Source organism: Dermacentor variabilis, chromosome 8, assembly GCF_050947875.1.
Source record: "Dermacentor variabilis isolate Ectoservices chromosome 8, ASM5094787v1, whole genome shotgun sequence".
NCBI lineage: Eukaryota > Metazoa > Arthropoda > Arachnida > Ixodida > Ixodidae > Dermacentor > Dermacentor variabilis.
The window spans coordinates 39,558,839-39,581,296 of record NC_134575.1 but is presented as its reverse complement, the minus strand read 5'-3'; the positions used below and the strand labels follow the sequence as shown (position 1 = coordinate 39,581,296).

The 22,458-nt window shown below is 51.0% G+C and overlaps 1 protein-coding gene across 1 annotated transcript; it reads right to left on the bottom strand.

Moving 5' to 3' along the window:
* Window positions 1–10,559: 10,559 nt before the first annotated feature.
* On the bottom strand, window positions 10,560–21,608 carry LOC142590085 (uncharacterized). The gene is made up of 3 exons (XM_075701937.1): window positions 21,494–21,608; window positions 19,052–20,933; window positions 10,560–11,149 (listed from the first exon to the last, which is right to left on the bottom strand). Exons 2-3 carry the CDS (start codon window positions 20,926–20,928, stop codon window positions 10,843–10,845), a joined length of 2,184 nt encoding a protein of 727 aa, XP_075558052.1. The 5' UTR covers window positions 20,929–20,933; window positions 21,494–21,608; the 3' UTR covers window positions 10,560–10,842.
* Between the last annotated feature and the right edge of the window lie 850 nt (window positions 21,609–22,458).

Here is a 22,458-nt window from a genome sequence, read left to right as displayed (position 1 = left end):
CGTGCGCGCGTGACACCATGCCTGTTAATTTAGTTAGTATATGCTTCTGTTAAAAATTTATACAGCAGATAAACAGCTATCCTTGCTTATTATAGTTCTCCACTAGTGTGCTATAGCGCAATCGATGCTTCGCCTTTCAGGAGAAAGTGCGACTTTCTTGTTTGTAATTTCGAACGCCCACACGGGTCCAAGACACTGTCAGGGCCACCGAATCACCCGTATCTTCACCTGTAGGGACTGCGGCCGTGAGAGAACTCGCTTGCGAGGAAGCGCCAGAGTTTCATCTAAGTGACCTTACCAGAAACAGTGGGGTGTATAAAAATGAGACACAACATTTTACTATTATAGGGCCCATAGTTTAGTACGCATCCGTAGCATGGGATCCGAGTACCGGAATGCTTAGACTAGAAAGGGTTCAGAAGCGATCTGCAAGATTCGTCACTGGCTATTGTAAATTTCTTGTGTCAGAAGATGTGACATCGTAGATGATCTCCGCTGGACACCGTTGGCATCGCGCCGGAAGTTGCTTCGCCTAAAATGCTTGTTTCAAATGCACCACCACCAAACAGGCGCTGATAAAAACAAATATTTGAAAGCACCACATTATATTTCCAGTAGGAGGGACAATAAAAAAAAAAGGTGTGCGTACAAGCGTGGGATTAACGCATTTAAATATTTCCTTTTTTCCTCGCACGATTGCTGAATGGAATGCTTTTACCCGAGAAATTGTAGCTGCCCCAGTTTTCTAACCGGCGTTGAAAGTATCCTTTAAAATTTGTATTTTTCTATATCTTCTTTGATAGCTTCTTTTGTCTTCTGGAGCAATGCTAATCATTTATAGTACTCGCTATTTCGTATATATTGCATAATAAGTAAACAAATGAATCAATAAAGGCAGTCGTTTAATTGTGTTGGGCGGCTAGCTATTGTGGACAGGCAATATTCGCCCGGTGACGCGAAAATTTACCATCTCGTGAACCCTGATTAGGGCGTTAGTTTTTGAGAGTAAGGGTTCCAGTCAGCCAAGAACTGAACCAGAGGGTGGCCGCTTGTTCTTTCGGTACACAACACTCGCCACTGTGCCGAGCCTGGTGACGTCATGGGCGCGTCGCTTGGTGACATGTGGATTATCCTGGCGGCGCAGCATTATGCGCTGTGCGCGAATGGAATGGGAGGGCTCTGCCAATGTGGGTGCGGCGCAGCGAGGATCTGCATGGAGCAAAACGCCTGCTTATTTTGAGAACTCCACACAGGAGATGATGCAATCGCAGAAGCCAATGGTGACCCCCTATGAGTGCTATGACCTCGGAAAGGGGCTGAATACGTCCATCGCTCTTCATATCGCGTGGCCATTCGCTCTGAAGTTTTCCGCATTTTTAATATTTCTTGGAGATTACTGAACACCGCAGAAACGTCTTTCGTGCTGGCATACGTGGAAGACCCTCAGTTAGAACTTGCAGGTTTTTTTTCTTAAGGAACGGGTTGTGGGAGGGGGAGGGCAGCTTGGTCTGTTCAGAGGTCTCCAACTACTGTTTGGCGACGTTGCTCGTAATTTCTGCATACTTGTGCATGTTTAGAAAATGCTATTTGCAGTAATTTAGTTCAGAGACTCGGAATCGGGGGACGGCAGGACCACTTCCTACCCGCCTACCTGCCTTTTTGATTGTCTTGTCTCTTGCGAAACAACATGGACAAAATATAAACCGGCGGTTCTCGATTGTCTATTTCCAGCTGAAAGATTCGGTAAGCTTCCTATCAAAATTACTTTGCCCGCTATATTAAAAAAATTAGAGTGCATGAGCGCGCTTTGAATGTGCAGGATGTAAACAGGGGGAAACACAAGAAAGGGAAGCAGTAGGGCTTTGAAATATGCGAAGCTCAATGACTAGTCTGCGCAATCCCTGATAATGACCAATAAAGACTAGTCAGCAGAGAATATAGATGAAAGAAGACATAGCCAAGTAGGTAACCAGACAAGCTGCAGATCAGCAATATGTTGTGTCCGTGCAGGTCAGTGCTGGTGTGACTCTGCAACGTATAAGCGGGCACTCACTCATTCATAATTATTCGTTTACGGCCACACTCGCGTCCACACTCACTTCCACACACTCTCACCGGCAATAAGTTCGCCCTCACGGCCGCCAGCTCTCTCTCTCTCTCTCACACACACACGCACACACACACGCACGCGCACGCACACACACACACACGCACGCGCACGCACATACACACACGCACGCACGCACACACACGCACGCACACACACGCACGCACACACACAGACACACACACGCACACACACACACACACGCACGCACGCGCACGCACATACACACACGCACGCGCACGCGTATGCACACACACACACACACACACACACACACACACACACACACACACACGCACGCACGCGCACGCACGCACGCACGTACGCGCGCACGCACGCACGCACGTACGCGCGCACACACACGCACACACGCACGTACGCGCGCACACACACGCGCGCGCACACACACACACACACACGCGCACGCGCGCACACACACACACGCACGCACGCACGCACGCGCACGCACACATGGGCGCGCGCACACGCACGCACACACGCACGCCTGAAAAATAACGGTCTCGAAGAGTGAGTTTAGTCATGAATTACTATGCCGACATATGGAGGTGCAATTTGAGCTCACGTCCTAAAGTTGTGTTTATTCATAAGTGGCGCCAGGAGAGGCGTTCTATTGCTACATGCCAAGTAAAGTAAAAAGGTCGAGAAGCTCGACTGATTGGCTTGGGAGGATTGTTGCACGAAACAGAGCAAATTTTTTGAAATGAGATGTGTTAAAAGAACTCGTTATAGATGCCCGAGCAGTGCTCGTTTCTTGCGTCGCGTTCTATAGGTTCAACTGTTTCTACATCACTTTTTTTTTACTTGAGGTCCTATATTACTTGTGATTGAAAGTGTTGTGATCGGCCGTTCACCCCGCGACAACCTCCGGTCTTGGATAGCGCGATTGTGGTGAAGGGGCCGAGGGCCTCGTCAAAATTGTTCTCAAATGGGATGATTTATGGCAACCGCTGGAGTACATCTGTCAGGACAGGTTTGAGGAATTAGCGAGGCGACGGTCTCTCACCTCTCAGCCGCCCAAATTGGCGCGTCCACGCCGGAGACGAGGTCAGTGTGCTATCCCCCATCCATTGTTTGTGCCCAGTGATGTGCGTATATTTCCGACAAAGCTCACTCCTGAGGGAAAGGACAACAAATATCCGGATTGGTGGGACCTGGGGTCATCGGTCTCCTGACGCCGGATTAGGGGAGTCGACTAAACAATGACCACGCAGGGCATAAGAAGAGCGACGGATGGCTGGAGTCATCGGCTGCTGCAACTCCCTCGTGAACTTATTTTTCTGTACTTCTTTGAAACTTGTGAATATGTAATACAAACTTGTGTGTAAACGTCTTGGATATCGGGCCCAGCCCCACGTTCTCTTACTCCTCCACGGACAGGAAAGAATATACCAGTATCTTCATACCCGCAGTCGCAACAGAAAGTACTCGTTGCTGATACCCGAAGCATGCCAAACAGTAACCTTTTACTGAAGTCAAAAAGGCATTTTATCTAATACGTCTCAAATGTAGCCGCATCGGAGCTTACTAGGAAAACCAGGCATCCCTTGGGCAGCACAGTCGCTACAGTCTAGACAGAGCCTAAACAAGGCTCCTAAAGAAGCGTCAAGCTTCACGAAAATGGCAGCGCTGCCTCGCTGGACTCAAATTGCTTGACAGAATGCTCGAGAAAATAGGAATGTCTTGTGGACCGTTTCAACGAGCGTTGATTGCTCGCAGAGAAACGGAATCGAGCGTACAATGTAGCTCGCAGAAACCGCATCACTAATGGCGTTTCCTTCTTCCTCTTCGCTGCGCAGATGCGGTGTAAGTAAAGCTGCATTCACTTCTGTTGCGACACTCTTTTTGCTGCAAGCTCTTGGCTGTTTATCTTGTATGTTTCTCTCACGCTGTATAACGAGTTGCCTTCAGAACACACCCCGTTCGATTCGTGTCCCTCCAGCTCCAAGCAGAACACCCGCAAGTGGTGCCTGATTGTAGTCATTGGTGCCCTCATCGTGTGCACGCTGATAGCCGCCGTCTTCACGGTGGTGATCTTCACCGGTGAACGTAAGCAGCAACACTGCCGATTAGTAGGCTTTCCTCTTATTTAAAGATAGCGTTTATAGGCAAGCAAACACAAATGTTTTTCTTGCGTGCAGAAGTAGCGCGTCGACCTCAACGCGCATGCGTCGGGCTTGCCTCCTTTCAATGGACTACATATGCTAATCTAACGTACACTAAGGCAAAAGATGAGCGGCACACACGCCGAGCTGCGCGGTGTGGGTTCCTGCTCTACTGTGCTGTGCGAATTGCTGCGCGTTCGTGACGTCAGCAACTCTGCCGTGCCAACTCGCACAGTAAACGCTCGACATAAAAAACAGTCATCGGGACACGAAATGTACTACGTCGTCATAAGTGGTGTATTGTTCAACTCGCATGGTTTCTCCAGAAGTCATGATGGGGCAGAGGGCAGGCACTCCGGGAGTGTGGGAGCTTGTAAAACGCATCTTAAAACGCATCGCGACAGGCAGTTTTGACATCAGCGACATTTCTGATTACGCCCGCGAGCGCAGCTGCCTTGTCTGTCGGGGCTCATCACGTGAAAGATGGGTTCAAGGAGCTGCCGTCCCGTTTTGGTGTGGCCGTCGCAGCGGTGTTTGCCTCTCCGAGTGGATAACGAAACAACGCGAAGAATTACCGTGTGTGCTGTTCCGTGCACTGCAGTGCGTGTTTTGTGGCTTCGCACTTCGTAATTAGACAGTTTCAGATTAGCGTTTGTCGCCTGGTACGATAAACGGTAGCGCCTTTGCTATACGTTAGCGCTTCGCGTCCCTTCAAGACACTTAGATTAGGGTACAGGAGCGAAATCATAAGGAAGGCCCTAAAAGGCGGGCCGCCAACTGGTGTCTCGTGCTAGACATATCCTAGGCAAGACAATCCATTAGCAGCCACGCTGTCCTTTCTATGCTGGCGCGTCTCATTAGGCCTGTGGATGCCGGAATCCCCGAATGATCTCGGAAATTGGACGCGCTATGCACTCGATAACTAACTGCTGAGGTGAGTTTAGAGGAAGCGAAAGCTCATTTGAACTTTTACTAATAAGCAACGGTAACGAGAGCGCAGCCATCACGGGTATTCACGCTGAAGTGGGAGCCATGGGCGGCCTCCATGTTCGACAACGCTATTTGTTATGGTGTCAAGCATATTAAGCCAATGTGGTTAAACTCGTTCAACAACGTACGTTAGCACAGCGTGCGCACACCGCAGAAACCGACACACGCGTACGGAACATGCGCAGTGAGGCCAAAACTATTTCTTTAAATACGTAATGCACTTACGTTGGGTTGGAAACGCTTTTGTAAAACTCTCAATTAAGCGCAGTCCACCGCCAATGCACGTCAAGTAATCCGACGCCAAGTTCCTGCCCCTGCTATGAAAACCAGAAGTGTTCGAATAAAGCGATAACCCGGATAAAGCGATATCTCTCTAACGAGAGTGTAACAGAACATTTGCCGAGTTCAGCGTACGTACTTATTGTTTACGTAAGCCAAGAAGCAGCGTTATGAAACATGTCGTCATCCGTGGCTCCCTTGTTCAGTGGGAATACTCGATGTTGCTACGCTCTGGTTGTCGCTCATCGCCGAATTGTGAATAAATCTTCCACCTTCCCTCGACGTACTTGAGTCGCAAGTAGACATGTTGAATAAACGCACACCACAACACCTCGCTTAGCTGTCGTGTTGAATATTCGTGAAACCGTGTAAGCTATTGTAAGAATCTATTCAGCCACAAAAAAAGAAGTTGAGAGCAAACACATTTTGCGCTAGGCTCACAAGAACTATAAAAAATGACATTTTAATTACTCGGTGCTAAGCTCATTATTAAACTGATTTAGGATAGCGTACGCAAACAAAATGGCAGTATTTGCTTATGTAAAGACATTGGATGCATTGTACATCGTCCGTATTTCAACAGGGTCCTGCTATTTACATATGCTATAAGCTAACGGGGGGGGGTATTTGGCGAGGGCAACGTCCTTAGCGTTTGCATATGCCACGCTCTAAAAAAGTTGACTCTTCTCATAAAAGTGCGACTGAAATAATTTTCTTGCACATGGTACCCCTGGAACACGTGCTTATGCAGATAAATAATCGGTGAAATAGCCAAAGGTCCTTCGGAGAACATGACATGAGCGAGTGCTATAATTACATAGTTATTTTTATCGCAAATTAAATTCCGACTGACTGCACATCTCGAAGGCTCATATGACACACAAACAGCTTCAGACAAGATTCTTCGCAAACCAGTAAAATCCCTAGGGATAACTTGCCGTCGGAGATAAAAATGACTTGCACGGATAGTGGCGTCTGTTGACTTCGTTGCAGTGTCACTTATTTCTCTATTTACATATTTATTTATAGCTGCACTCATGCTATCACGGATCGTGAATGAATAGCGTTGTAGTCCTTCGCTTCCTCTCAATTCCGTTTAGTCCAAATTTTTGGGCAAGTAGTCAAGCCAATCTCCGACCTTCTTCGGCGAAATGATTCTGTATGAAAGCGACGCATTTGGTGCCAAAGGATTGCTCGACCAGCACATAAACGATACAAACACCAGATGACAATAGGCCCAGTTACGTTCCCTTGGTGCTTATGTTCCCGCATGGTAAGCCAAGATTCTTCAGATCACGTGAATGTTAGGGTCCCGCAAAGTGCTTGCACGGCTCCTCGTTCGCTATTGTGAATGTGTCCGTTGTTCCACGCTCGGAACTAGACGCGGTGACCAGCCAGAGTGTAGTAACATATTGGGTGAGTGAGTATGCGCGTTCTGCGGTAACATCGCGGAAATAGTTTCACGGAGACCACTGTTACAGCGATAGCTGTTTGCGGAGCAGCTGAGGAAATGTCGAGACTTCCTGTGTGAGGATTATTGAGACGACCCTCCCGGATTCATAGCTGAAAGAAATGACAAATTCGCAGTAAAATAACACCGCGATCCATACTATTTCAACTTGTTGTATTTAAGCCTTCAGAGATTCGATGGTTTGTTACCTCCAACTGACGGCTCTCAAGAGTTAAGACAACATTGCCGAACGGCAACAAGAAAGTGAGCCTATATTACTACAAACGTTTCTTCGACCAAGTGGTCTCCAGGCAGAAAAAGTACGAAGGAGAAAAAAGAAGAACGCATCGAGCTTTTCGGAACGTTGAACATCTCTCAAAGCTTCACTTATTGAGCGTTTCTCTTGATCACTGTTTATAAGGGCAGTTTCGAGTGGTCATTAGGGTCCTTTGGTGAATGCGAACTCGGACGTTGGATTTGTTCTCTCGCGGTCGGTATTACAGCAACGGGTGATGGAAACGACTACGACGACGAGGTGCTAAGTGGCGGCAGCGACAGCAGTGGTCAAGGAGACGTCGTCAATCCGGTCATCTACAGAGCGAAGACGCCGTCGACCACAACCGGTAGGCGCATCTTCTCTGCCCCCCCCCGTGTCATTGCACCAGAGCTTTCACGTCTTTAAAGAATGAAAAAAAAAATATCCTAAGATTCCTCGAAGTGGCCATGATCCGGACAGGCAAGCGCGCAGAAATCATAATATAGTCAAGAATGTAGCCGAGCTGTGATTAAGTGATCGGGAACGGAACCTTGCCTCACGAGACTCAATGGCGATTTGAGAGAGACAGGCCTCCGTTGGACGATTGCGTATAAAATTTCAGCATCGCTGATGACAGAGATATGAAATGTAACATCCTACTGGTTTTGTTCATTTCACACGAACAATTAGTTTTGCAAAATCGGGATGTTGTATAAGTGTTCGTGGCACAAGCATATCTAATGCGTAAATTGATTTCAAGAGTAGCCATAGAGTATAACCAGGCATTGGTGGAGCAGCACCATATCTGAGCAGCTTCGCCGGAAAGCTATCGTTTCACTTCGGCCATTGTCCTCCGATGACCTCGGCCTATTCCTTTTTTCGCTTTTGGAAAACATGCATCGGCTTTCCTGATTTCCGCAGAGCGTACCCGCCTCATGTGTCATCAACGTCAGCTGTTACAGGTCACGCCCGACCATTGACGGTGTGCACTGCCGTGGATGGCCCAGAACCCTTGTGCCATCCGGATGATGGCCTCTGCGACTTCGTGTTTTTCGATTCGCCGGGAGTGTCTCCCGAAAACAAAGATTTCGCGGTCCCGCAACAGAGCTCTACCGTGCATAGGTTCGTCAAACGGGGACAACCTGACCGACAAACACGATACGGCATGTCCGTGTCCTTCAGGTGAGCAGCTCGCACCATGTAGATGGTGCACGTGTACATACTGGCAGCACCGGTGGTACAATGTCCACATCGAAGTGTGACGTCATCGCGCAGCTTCTCGTGGCCTTGTTCGGTGTACGCTGCAACATGCTCACACGCTTTCTTCCCGTGAACGCGCAGAGTAGGGAAACATCTCCCACAGTGAGGCGATGGTGTCGTTGCAAGGAACATGCTAAACGTACAAGGGCATGACAACCAAAAGGTAATAGCGCACAGCTAAAAATTCCAACCGACTGATATACTGTTACTTCATAGTATTCGCAAGATTACTTCGCACAGTCGCGACGAGTGTCAGAGCTTGACGTATTTTTCCGGTCAGTTTGGCGTATCCGAGGTATTCATTCTCGCAATATCACGCTTGCTGGGCGGTATCGCGAAGAGCTTCCTGTTTCCGCCGAATCGGTTCTGGCATGTGAAGGCTGAGTGCAGGTCACGGCGACTGTAGGAACAGCACGAACACATTAACACCGCGGCAAGAACGACCATGGTTGTTATCGTCATGAAATATTAAAGCCACGACGCGCACAACCCGCGTCGTGCACAACACTAACGAACCACAAGGGCGTCACACCTGCCCGTTCACGATTTCGCCGAAAAATGGCTACGCCGCGAGAGAGTGAACAAGCGAAGACGGCGCGCCCTTCCCACGTGACGCCAGTCGGCCAATAGGGGTGCCACGAATCGTGGAGAAGGGAAAAATATAGGAGTGTAGAGGGACTTTTCACCGAGATGTCTCTTTCTTTTCTTTCTTGAGGGCGTTGTTCTTTTACGAAGTTTGGGCGGCGGGGGAAGGGTGGCTTTGGCTAAAGCAGAATCAAAATTGTTTAACCTAGCATCGCCGTACGCGACACGATATTGTGGTTTATTCCTTGACGAGACGGCTAACTACTTCTTCCAAACTTTCCTTAAACTTCATGCGTCACGATATTGCATCTCCGTGCGAAATTTGAGAGTGAACGAGCCAGCGCTGGAGCTGGGCGTGTCACGTATACCTGTCATTCAGCATTAAACGCAGCATTCAATATGTAGGGTGCGTTTCATTCGCATGTCAAGTTCCACTGTGACGTGTGATCGCCTCGTAAAAAGAAACTCGGTGTTTTCTCTCATATTTATCACACAAGTACGGTCATTTGCTAATGAGCGAATTCCGCACCGTTATTGCGATAGCCAATTGCATGGACACTCTAGGCGCATTTCTGCCGTCGCCGTCGCCGTGATGTTCTGTATAAAGTTCAAGTGCGATAACACCGTGACCATGCGTCGTATGTGTAAGTACGACTGAAAGAGTGCGCGGGTGAGCCGATGAAGGTGGCTTTTTTTTTTCTGGCCAGCAATTCCTGGCCAGGAATTGCTGGACGCATATGGGACCTGAGAAGAAGGTTCCACCGCATTTGGTGCCAGCGCGCACCAACCGTTACTAAAGGCTCAGTGTAAAAGTTGATTCTCTCTCTGTCTCTTTCCAGTGCCAGTAAAGATGATGAGCTCATGTGCATGTAGCGCGAGAAAAGAACACGCTAGCCACGAACACGCTAGCCAAGCTTGTAAATGAGAAACAAAGCCAAGTACGATCACATCTGTAGCACGGTGGTAATGACAGTAATGCAAAAAGTGAAAAAAGAAAAATGGATCCGCACGTCTCAGGTGCATGCAGTACCATATCGTGCTTGTTGAAAGAGCTAAGGACAATACTAAAGCACCGCGACTCGTTTAGATGAAGACTAAACATGATGGGATTCGGAAAAAAAATCGTTTGCGTCTTTCTTTCTAAATCGAGAGAGCGAATTTATAGGCTACCCAAAATGAGACATGCTTACTCAACGACTCAACGGCTGTTAACCATGCGGCATCGGCGACCTTATCCTAGACGAATATTCGACAGCTTCAAATGCGGAATTCGTGAATTGAGTACGAGTCGAACAGCGGGGGCTATTTCATTCGGTGCTCGGTTTCTTTTTCTTTCTTTACAAGCGCCTCTCCACCGCAGGGTGCACACCGTTTTGTTCCGAAAGGTTGCTTTGCACGGATGTATCCTGGCAGGCGCTTCGGCGAAGCACCTGCGAGATGGTGCAGGCTCCCGCCTCTGACGAAGACACGCAATTCCTCGCGTGCTCTTGACAGCGATGATAAGGCGGCTTCTTGGCATCTGCTTTGAAACGGGGCGGATTGCGGATTGCGTGCCCCTTGGGTGTCATATTTAAAGGGTTTCCTTCAACCGGAGACTGCAGGCCTTCATTAGCCGAGGAGTTCTCCGTACGCGACACATGTAACACTCGTAAATGTCGATCAAAGCGTCTACCTTTCATTAGAAACGAACAAACAAAAACACGAAGGGGCGAGAGAGCTGTAAGCCAATAGAATATACGCGCCCGGTGGGATTGCCAGCTCGGACGCTCGCCGCTGGGCTTTGAACGATAGCCTACGAACTCGACGGCAGCGGCGCGGAGTCCGCGACGTCGTCCAGCCTCAGGTATCGCCTCACGAGCCTCCAGCAGTTGTCGTCGAGGCCGTCCAGCTGTGCGCCGCCGGCTTCTGTGCCGGGGCGGCACCGCACCCGCTCCTTCACCACGCCGGCGAGCCTCATGAACGCGTGGATGCCCTGGATGCTCTCGAGGGCCTCGCGCACCAAGGCGGCTGCGTCGACTTCGCCGACGGACGCCAGCTTGGCGACCTGTCCGAGCAGCGCGGGATGGCTGTGCATGCGTTCCAGGGCTCCGGCGCAGTATCTGCAGGAGTTGCACGCGTTGTAGCAGTAGTAGTAGTTGTTGTTTTGCTGTTGTAGTAGTAGTAGTCGTAGTAGTAGTAGTCGTAGTTAGTAGTAGTAGTAGTAGTAGTATTTGTTGTTTTGTTGTTGTAGTTGCAGTAGTAGTTCTCATTGTAGTAGTAGTAGTAGTAGTAGCAGTAATAGTTAGTAGTAGTAGTAATTATTGCTTTGTTGTTGTAGTAGTAGTAGTAGTAGTAGCTGTTGTTGTGGTTGTTGTTGTTGTTGTTGTTGTTGTTGTTGTTAGGAAGCAGCTAGAGTGCGCACAACTTGCTCGGGGCCCGTGGACACAGCAGCTCGCCTCCCGCGACCCATTGAATAAGGGAAAACCGTCAGAACGTCAAATGAGGTTAGCACTCGTTCATATGCTGTGTAACAGACGGCACAGTTTTAGTCCTTGAGCTTCGTTATACCAGAAAAAGAAAAATCCGGAAATTGCACGAGAAAAATTAGCTGCTCATTTGTATAATTTAAGTTTTAGCTAAATACTGCATAGTATACATTGTAATTAACGATTTGTACCTGGCAACTTCGCGAGCCGTATCCACTATAGGAACCAATTTCGAGAAACAAAGTCACTGGGCACCAATATCAAGACATTCAGCCCTGGAATCTAAGTGAAGCAACGGTTTCGTAAAACGGTTAATTGAATGTCATAAATTCGCCCATTTCATTCCGGGGCCGTTGGCGTTAAGAAATATTGCGCGTGTATGTTCTCTTGTGCACTCACGCTACGAGATGTGACGAATTAAGCCGACGCTTAATGACATCCCTTCCACGTAAGTAGAATATTAGTAAGCTGAAATTGCTTAAACTGAATTGCCGGTTAAACGGAGCAGTTTCTATATTTGGTTGTTTTGTATTTGGATAATGCAAACAAAGTGAAAAAAAAAGGAACTCCCGTTAATGAGAACCAAAAATATCCGAGCTCTCAGTACCTGGAACAACAGAAGCAAGCTCTTAATTTTTTTTTTCCTGGAAAGGCTCAAATTTGATTGTTTTATTTTATATCACATGCATTCTAAGCAGGAAGCCACCCTTAAAATGTTGTGGCAAAGGTTCGAGCAAGCAAGAATTTCGTGCATATTCACTGCATATAATCTTCTTGCAGTGTCGGCAGATTGGCGGCCTTATACAGCCCAAAATGACAAAGCCTGAAATTTCGGACACCTCACAGTGCGCCTTTCGATAATTTTGACTCCACCAATACGACCTCGTGCTAATTCAGCCACCGAGTCAAGCCCTAAGAGATGCAATTGCCTTGATACGTCGCCGGTTTGTCGTAGAAATCCAAACTAGAGAAGCCTAGCCTTTTCAGAAGTCATCTAGCGCGCTAAATTGAAGCGATGAACTGCCTGTTACGTTCTTTTCTTTATTTCTAACTTGTCTAACAATGTTAATAGGGTGTAGGACATATAGCGCTGCACCTCTGCACATCCTTCTCCGTAAACAGAACTCTTTTTAACAGGAACGTATTCCTCGGTCCCTTCAAGTTTCGTTGAACAATATACTACTTGCATAGTTTCTACATGCAATGTTCTCTTGATAAAGGGGTTGCAATAACTTATCAAACATATGTGCAAGGTACGGTAACCTTCCGGTCGACATAATAGCAAAGGCGATGCGTGATGCAACGGTAGTGCCAAACCACACACAAAACACACGAGCGCCGGCAATGCATCCCTACGGCGCCCGCGATTCGCGTGGCCAACACCGTTGCAGACTCCGCGGTTGTCTCCACTCTGTAGGGAGCGGCGGGCGAGGCACTCTATAAAAAAGTAGCCGCTGGAGAACGCCCCTCCTCCCTCACCGGACGCTCCTGCCTCGCCCACCACAGGAGAAGGCACGCTTCCGGGCCGCGTTCCTCAGTAGTGAACGCGTCCCTCCTTCTCCCCGCTAGGCTCCACCCACCCTCGCCATGTCACTATGCTGCGCGATGCTATTTTTATAGTCTGCTTTCACTTTCACAGCTCTCTCTCCCTCAGCTCGGCGGAACTGCTAACGTCAAGTAGTAGTAGTAGTAGTAGTAGTAGAAAACTTTTAATGAGATCGTTTAAGAGATTCGCGGATTCGAAGCCTCCGTCGTCTTTCTTGGCGCCGGCGACTTGAGGCTTCTCTTCAGCAAGGTTGGGCCCCTAGTCCAGGGCTCCACTGAGTCGCGCTGCATCAGCAGCGTGCCGCACTAAGGCCCTTTGGGCCGCGAGCTCGCTGCTGGTGAGCCGGCTCTCCCATTGCTCCGCACTCGGGAATTCGTGTTGGTGGAATGCTTTATTTCGTTCGCACTCCCATGTGATGTGGTATAGTGTGGGTGTGTCGCCGCACCAGGGGCAGTTTGCTCTGTATTGTGTTGGTGACATCTTGTTATAGATGTACAAGTTGGGGAAGGAGTTCGTTTGTAGCCTACGCCAGCCGACTGCTTCCTCCCTCGTGAGGGCTTTGTGTGGTGGTGGGTACTTGAATCTAGTCCCCCTGTATAGTTGTAATGTTTCTGTGTATCCCCCCTCGCATGCCAGTAGCTGAAGCTCCAGAACATCTGACATGCCTGCTCGGTATGTAAGCCCTCGAGCTAGGCTGTCTGCTCTTTCGTTCCCCGCTACGCCTGCGTGGCCTGGGACCCAGATTATGTGTTGGATGGGTGTCTGCTCAGCAGAGGCTGCTGCCCCACTGATTATCCTGAGGGCGATGCCGCAAATTCTGCCCTTTGTATAGTTTTTACACGTGTCTTTCGAGTCTGTTAAGATGTTTAGGGATCGGCCTTGCCTATAGCCTTCTGCTACCGCCAGCGCGACGGCAATTTCCTCGGCCTCCGTTATGCCCACGACCTCCACTGAGGCGCATGTGGCCATGTCTCCTGTGCTATTAGCTACCACCGTAGCGGCTAAGCGCTTCCCTGCATGTACGTACATGGAGGCGTCCGTATAGACTGTGTTCTCTGACCGGCCTAGCCTCGTTTCTAGCTGCTCGGCCCTTGCTGTTCGTCTGTCCTCGTGTAGGTTAGGATCCATGTTTTTAGGCAGGGGTCCTACAGTAAAGGTCTTTCTAAGGTCGTCCGGTACGTCCGCGTATCTGTCTACCAGTCCGCACGTGTTCCGACCCAACCTTCTCAGGAGCGCCCTTCCCGTAGAGGAGCCTCTGAGTCTGATGAGTTGTGCCCCCAATCGAGCCTCGGCAAGCTCATCGAAGGTATTGCTGATTCCGAGTTGGAGTAGCTTCTCGTTTGATGCGTTTCTGGGTAGGTGTAGAGCAATCTTGTATGCCTTCCTGAGGATACAGTCGGCTTGCTCTCGCTCCGCCTTTGTTGTTGCGTGGTAGGGCAAGGAGTACATAACTCTGCTAACGATTAGGCTGTCGACGAGTTTGAGGGTATCTTCTTCTTTCATCCCGTACCTTCTCTGAGAGACTCTACTGATCATTCTGCCAACCTGCTCCGCGGCTCTTCTCAGCAGGCTGATGGTATGGCTGCATTTTCGGCTGCTCTGCAGCCACATGCCTAGGATTCGTACCATGTTCCGCTCTGGGATCAATTGCCCCTCTAGAACTACTTCCAGCGAGGCTTTGGTAGGATTTCTTCCGATCCTGATGATTTCCGATTTCTCCGTTGAACATCTGAGGCCTCTCTCCCTGACGTAGGTCTCTACGCAGGTCGCAGCTTCTTGTAGTCTGTCCTGCTTCTCCCCTAACGATCCTTGGGTGACCCACACCGTGATGTCGTCGGCATACATCGCATGTTGGATGCCCGGGATTTCCTTGAGGCGTCTTGCTAGCCCGATCATCGCCATATTGAACAGGACGGGCGATATCACGGAGCCTTGGGGTGTTCCTTTGCAAGGCGTGGTGAAGACGTCGCTTCTCAGCTCGCCTAGTCCCACGGTCGCTGTTCTGTCGCTCAGGAAGGCCCTGATGTAGTTGTGGGTTCTTCCCCCGCAGTTGGTGTTGTTGATGCCTTCCATGATGGCGGCGTGGCTCACGTTGTCGAAGGCTCCCTTTATGTCGAGGGCCATGACAACGTTTTCGCCACTTCTCGGCATTTTCTCGAGTACCTCCTCCTTGAGTTGGAGTAGTACGTCCTGCGTAGACAGGTGGGCTCTGAACCCGTACATGCTGTCTGGGTACAGTTGGGTCCTCTCTAGGTGCGACTGGATCCTTTTTGTGATTACTTTCTCGTACATCTTGCCCAGGCACGACGTGAGGGAGATCGGCCTGAGGTTCTCGACCTGGAGTTTCTTGCCTGGCTTCGGGATCATTACCACTACCGCGTGTTTCCACTCGGCCGGCACTTTTCCTTCGTGCCAGAGCTTGTTGAAGTAGGCTGTGAGCTGATCTATGGCGCCATCGCTGAGGTTTCTGATGAGCGAGTTCTTGATTCTGTCCGCCCCCGCTGCTGTGTTTTTTGTTGCCGACCTGATCGCCTCGACGACTTCCTCTCTCGTTATGGGCCGATCCATGGTGGGATTCTCTTCGCCCTGGTACTCTTCTTGGTAGCTTTCGACCTGGTCTTTGCCGTAGCATTTGACCCGGACTTCCTCGAGTAGCTGTTCGTCTGTGCCCGTGTACTGGTGCACCAGCCTCTGAATCGATTTGCCGCTTTCTGATTTGTTCTTGCTCGGGTCCATGAGGGACTTGAGGATCTGCCACGTCCTGGCCGTGCTGAGGGTGCCGTTCAGCGCGTTGCTGAATTGCTGCCATCCTTGCCTAGCCAGCTGCGTTGCATACTCCTCCGCTTGTTTAGTTATTTCGGCTATTTTAATCTTTAGCTTCCTATTGAACTTCTGTCTTTTCCAATGCTTGGTGAGGCCGCGTCTCGCCTCCCATAGCTTGAGGAGCCGCTTGTCCACCTCCGGAGTTTGTTCGGTTCTATCCACCTCTTTAGTATAGAGTTCTTGGATCTGTCTGAGTTGCTGGCTCCACTCCTCCGCAGATACAATGTCGCCCTTGATCTGCTTGCAGTGTGCTCTGAAGGCGTCCCAGTCCGTTAGGCGGACCTTGCCTATTTTCCGCTTGATATTGTTTGCGGTTGTGCTGATCCTTATTATGTGGTGGTCGCTTCCAAGGTTCTCGAGCAGGTTCTCCCATTCTGCTTGTCTGGCGCCCCTTACGAAGGTTAAGTCAGGGCACGTGTCTGAACTGACGCTGTTCCCCTGTCTAGTTGGGTGGTGTTCGTCGGTTAGCAATTCGCACTCTGCCTGTTCTGCTGCAGCGCAAATGCCACGTCCCTTCTTGTCGTCTTTATTGTAGCCCCACCTCGGGCTCTTGGCGTTGAAATCACCTGCTATCACTAGGGTGTTGTTCCCCGCGAACTTTTTCGCCTCCGTAAAGAGCCTAATAAAGTCCCCATCTTTCTGTCTGGGCGGGCTGTATAGGTTTATAATATAAGTGCTTTTAGATCGTGCTTTCTTTTTGGGGATTATCTCCGTGATCACGTGTTCGATCCGGGTGTCCTTTATTTCGTTATGTGCTATGGCTACTACTTGCTTGCTAATGAGAGTTGCCGTACGGCCATTTTCCTGACACGTGTAGCCCCTAAGCGTAGGGGTGCAGTTTGTTTCCTGTAGCATAATTACGTCTGGTGGGGTTCCTCTGGCATAGATGAATTGCTGCAGGAGGCCTTGTTTTTGCCTGTACCCCCTGCAGTTCCACTGCCACATCTCTAATTGTTGGAGGCGTTCTGCCATGATGGGTTACCATTATTTGCGTTGGGGGTTTCTGTGCCGAACCTGCGTTCGTTAAGTAATCTGTCTCTAGCATCATTGGTTATTCTCTGTGTGTTTTGGCTCTTGATGTGCGTCCTGACATTCTGTTCTAACAGGGCGAACTTTTGTTGTCCCTGCTGCATTTCGCTTTTTAACTGCTGCATCTGCTCTTGCATCTGCCTCTGCATGTTCATCATGAAGGTTTTAAGGGCATCGTTGGAGGTCCCTCCCTCGTGGTGTTGTTGCCCCGTCTCCATCGCCCTAGGCGGTGGGGTCAGAGTCCTAGGCGGGGCATAGCCTGTCCTCGATTCACGTAGTTCTCTGATAACTTCGCTTAGCTGCTTCCTAAGCTGCTCAAGTTCACGTTTAAGTGTCGTATTTTCCTCCGCTAGCTGTTTCTCGCGTGCGGTTTGTGTGTTGTTTGTGTTCGAGTGCGGAGCAAAGAGTGATTTGGGAGGGCCGTCTCCCCAGCTCACCTTAACGCCGCCGCTCTTCCTCTTTTGCTGTTTCTGCCCTTGCGTCTGCTTCTGCTGTTGCTTGCCGTTGCCGCCCAGGGGTGGGAAGGACTCGTCCCTTTCGGATCCCCGGCTCTGGCTCCGGTTCCGGCTGCCCCCGCGGCTGCTCCGGCCCGACTCCTGACTCTCGTCACGGAACCATCTTGGTGTTCTTCCCCGGCTGCGGCCCCGGCTACGGCGTTGCTGCTGCAGGGGGCCCCACCGCAGCTCGCTCGCCGACTTGAGTCGCTGTTTGCAGTCTCTCGTGCCCGCCACGTGGTCGCCGCCACACAGCAGGCATTTGGGTGTGCATGGGTGGTCTGCCGCCGGGTTCTGGAGGCCGCACTGTCTGCAGGCCCTAGTCTCCGGATTCGGGCAGACGTCCATTCGGTGCCCCTGTTGGCCGCAGGTGTAGCATACCTGCCTCGTGGGCCGGTACGGGTAGCACCAAAATTCTCCGCTGTGGTAGAGAACTTGCTTCGGGAGGGTGGGGCCGTCGAAGGTGATGATGGCCGTGCTGGATCTCCCGAGCATTCTGGCTGTTAGGATCTTCACGCCTTGCGTGCGAACTCTGAGGCTTGCCTTGAGTTCCTCGGGCGAAGTCTCCGGATCCACTCCGTGGATCACCCCGCGTAGCGTGCCGTCCGGCGCCGCCACGTGTGCGTTTACGGCGTAGTTCTTGCCTCCGAAGCTCAGCTGCTTGATGCGCATAATCTTCTTGGCCGCTTCTTCGTTGCTGGTGCTCACAATTATGATGTTCGATCCATTGCGCAGCCGGATGATCAGGTCTTCTTCCTTACATCCCCGCTCGGTAGCCGCGACTACCGCCCGCGCCACGTGGTGTTGGTGCAAGTCTCTGACTGCGAGTCCTCTCGGCCGGAGGACGATTTTAAAGTCGTCTCTGGGGAGTGGAGGCAGGCGTCGCCTCGGCGCTCCCTCCCTCTCCTTCTTCTCCGCCGCGGCTGGCGCGCCAGCTGCGTTCTTCGTCGCCCCTGAAAAAGGCGCGCAATCTAGGCCGTTTCCCGCCAAGACTTGCTGCTTGCCGCCGCCGTCTCGGCGTTTCCGTTGTTTCTTCGACATGGCGACTATCCAGTCGTCTTCTTTTTCTCTGTCGATTCCGCTTACTTGTGAGCGTTGGATCGGTGAGGTGCTGCGTCCCGGGGCTTGGATCCCTGTTGCAGCGAGGCCGTCTCGGTCTTGCCGCATGTGGGCCACTTCGATGGTGTCGTGGAAGTCTTCTTCCATGTTTTCCTGGGATTCAGCCGAAAATCTTGTCGGTCGTAAGGTCACGGGTTGGTCGTAGCTCGGATTGCTCGTTCGGGACATCGCTCCGATGCGTCTTCACCGCGGGCCGAAGCCGGGAAGGCCGCGGAGCCCCGTACGGAACGCCCTGCCGACCACGTGGGAACTTCAAATGCCGATAAAATCCGAAAAAATGGACCCACCGGCTTGAAATTGGTATCCTCGTGGTCCTCTTCACTTCCGACGTTGATTCCGACCAAAATTTCGGTAGTCCGATGGGATTAACCGGGTCAAAGAACCCCAAAATCACGGAGCGCATGTGAGGCACGTCCGCACTCTTCGGCGAACGCAGCGTTCCCCTCGCTAACGTCAAGAAAAACTCGGCGAGGTTTTAACAAACTGCAAAAAAAAAGCTATTCCCGATTCCCGCGTTTCGCGTACCTGTCGCGTCGATGACCGCTCACAAATTCGGCAGCTAGCGCCACCAAGCAGGAGTTCCGGCGAGCAGTGTCACGCACGGTGAACCACTCTCTCGGAACTCGGCTGTCGCAGTAGCCGCTCAAGATGATGCCGAGCAGCACGTACGTTTCCGCCAGTCCGGCAGACAAAGCTCGCACGAAGGCGTCAGCGTCCGCGCTCTCCTCGAAGTCTATCTGCACCGTGTGGATGTTGCGGCTCGACTTGAGCACGTTCGCCAGACTCTGAATGGCATGTTCCGCAATGTACCTGGGCTTCAGCGCCACCGTCGTCAAGCTCGTATTAGCGGCGAGCGACTCGATAACGTCGCTCCAGAAGCCCACCGCGTTGTCGGCGCCGGTTTCGAGGGAGAAGCAGGCGAGACAGAGCCTCTTCAGCGTGCGGGTCGTCCGTACGTACGACGTTATCGTCGCGGACGTGGCTTGATCGAGGAGGTCGGCGGATATGCGGAACTGCGCGCAGGTCACGTGACTGAGCGAAGGCAGCTGCCGCAGAATCGCAGTAAAGACGTCCCGAGTGTTGTGGAACAACCAGGCGTGACACTGAGACGGCTCGTTCCACATCGTGTCGGAACTGCTCAGCGGGTTCAGGCGCTTGAAGAAGACCAAGCGTCCCACTCCCGGCGTTTCTTCAAGGACTCCGTACACCGTAGGCATGGAATGGTAGTCGTCCTGGGTGATTTCGATCGTGATTTTTCTCATGGCCCTCTTCGTCGGTAGCGTGACGAAGAACCGCTTCCACATCTGCTGATTCCAGGCGCTCAGTGGCAGCGTAAATTCCTCCAACGTCTCGTTATCGGCGAGCGCCGGCAGCCAGCTGTCGAAGTCTACCCGCTGCGCTTCGGAATCCGCTCGCATTTCTGACATGTTGAAGCAGCGCAGTACGCCATTCTCGGCGAGAATCTTCGCCACGACGGTCACGCTGTCTGCGTCGACGACGATGCGTTGCAGAGCGACGTGCGTTAGCGTCCGGTTCTCCCGCAGACATTCGAGAAGCCACTTGAAGACGTCCTTGCGCATTTCGACCAGATCCGAGACGCTCAGCGCCGTTAACGAGCCAGTGTTGACCAAATGCCTCCGAAACTTGTGGCGGTGGTTGATCCAAGCTGTGGTCAGGTCGGAGCCGCGAATCGACAGCTTCTTCAGCGCCTTGTTCGTCACCAGCACCTCCAACAGTTCGCCGGCCTTGTGGTTCCGCAGAGGTAGCTTGGGAATCTTGATTGAGGTCAGCGAGCAGGACGGTGTGTTCCTCAGCAGGATCGTCAGCGCGGAGAGGATTTGCGACGGCCAGTCGGGAAAGAGGCGACACTCGAGCTCTTCGATGTTCTCCAGGCAGGAGGCGATGGCGCGGGGCTCCTGGTGATCGCTCCAGTAAGTCCACAAGCCGAGCTTCAGGTGCTTGACGGACGGGTTCCCTCGAAGTGCCGCGAAGACGAGCGCGTAATGCGCACCGAGACTGCGCAAGTTGACGTCGACGCTGGCGACGCAGCGGTGCGTCTTGAGTAGCCAGTAGACGAGCGTGGCGCACCGGTGCAGCTTGCGGTCTTCGGCGGCGGACGGGTAAGCCTGTTCGAGGGTCACCAGAGACAGGAACCCTACTCGGCCTGGATCCTTGCGCAGTTCCAAGTACGCGTCCGAGAGAACGTCGTTCCAGACGGACAGCTGGCAGACGATGCGGCATGTGCGGTGCTCGCCCGCCGTACAGGGCGACCTGTAGTCGATGGCTGAGCCGGTGACGACGCCCCTCGTTCCTTCGAGGTCGGCCAGGCGAACGCCGCGCAAGCTCGGCATCGCCCTGTTTGGTCGCAGTGCCTTTCTTGCAGCTCCAACGGTGTCCACCATCTTACCTACGTTGAGAAAGAGAGTCAAGCTTCGTCAATTTAGTCTAAGAGCAAAATAAACAAGCGGGAAGCATCTGCTATAGTCTGTGGGATGGATGCAGCCCGACATGCGCTCGTGGATGGCTAGTCCCAATGCAACGTTAATTGTTCTATCAAAGCTGGCTCTTCCTGGAGAGCTTTACGCGAGTATCACGTGACTGCAGTTCCCCCCAGCTTTGTAATTTTGATTACATCCAGGCACAGAAGGAAGGAAAAAGGGCGGAATTGCTCCAAGGAAGGCACTGAGCTCAGCCTGACAAAGAGCTTTCTAGCGTGCTACCAGTACGCATGCTTGTATCCATGTGAGTCCGATGCTTAGTTGAACGTAAGTTGTACTTTCACATAAATCCCTTTCCTCCTATTGCCCGACTGTTCTTATGGCACTGTGACGGGTAGTAAATTAAGTTCGCGCTGACGGTGGCACGGGGCTCCTGTAACATCCTTGACAGGCACTGCTATTCCTGAAATTTCAAATCAATGTTGTTCCTGTTGCATTAAGAACGTAAGAGCGATACAGCGACTCTTACCTGACTCAGTAGGAAAAAGAAGGCTGTCGGGGATTTCAGCCACTTACAATGGCAGACCGCACAAGTGCTAGGATATATTCTTCTTCCTCTTCTTATTCTTCTCGATGAGCCCTCTTGCCGAGTCGCCCAGGGTTCTGCCCTATGAAGAATTTTTAAACTCGTGACTAAAAAAAGCGAGAAAAAAAAAAGAGTTGGATTTATTGTGAGTGTCACAGCGGAAATTCCTCTGACCACCAAACTTATTTACACGACACGTTAAAAGCGGTGACAGATTGTTAAAGTATGGGTGGATCACGTTGCTCGTTTGGCCGAAGACAAAGACGAAGTGAAGTGAATGAACTTTGGTTCTAGGCATGATCAGCATCATTGTTTTTTTTTTCTATCGTGTCGTCGGTTTTCCGCTCAGCGACCACGATGTTTGGACATACCCCTCGGCAATCACGGGCTGAATTTATGGAGTACTGATCTACTCTCACTTGGAGCATGGGCGTCAGGATACAGCCACAGATACGTTTGCCGAGCCATTTATGACTACCTCTTCGACACAAAACGATTGTCCTACTATTTCCCATTTTCCACGATTGATGTCTTTCTGCTTCAATAAATAGCAAAATTCAAATACAACAACAACAACAACAACAACAACAACAACAACAACAACAACAACAACAACAACAACAACAACAACAACAACAACCCTTATTCTTTACCTCGAGCATATGGTAGATTCATCAAACGGAATATCTCCACAAATATAACCTGTAAAGTTTTTCATCATCATCAACCTGTTGGGTGTGCATCTGTGACCACGTGTACTTCAAAAGACGCATTCGTTCCACAAATATTGCTTGCCATCCCCGTTTGGCACAACCGTAAGTGTCAAATTGTCAACGTCATATCGCGGTCAACGTCGCGAAGGCAATGCGGACATCTCTCTGACGTGATAGCGATGCTCTCCACCTTCC

Coding starts and splice junctions, on each gene's coding strand:
- LOC142590085 (XM_075701937.1), bottom strand. CDS start 20,928: ATGGTGGACACCGTTGGAGCTGCAAGAAAGGCACTGCGACCAAACAGG. Junction 11,150..19,051: donor AGCGGTCATCGACGCGACAG/GTACGCGAAACG, acceptor CAACTCCTGCAG/ATACTGCGCCGGAGCCCTGG.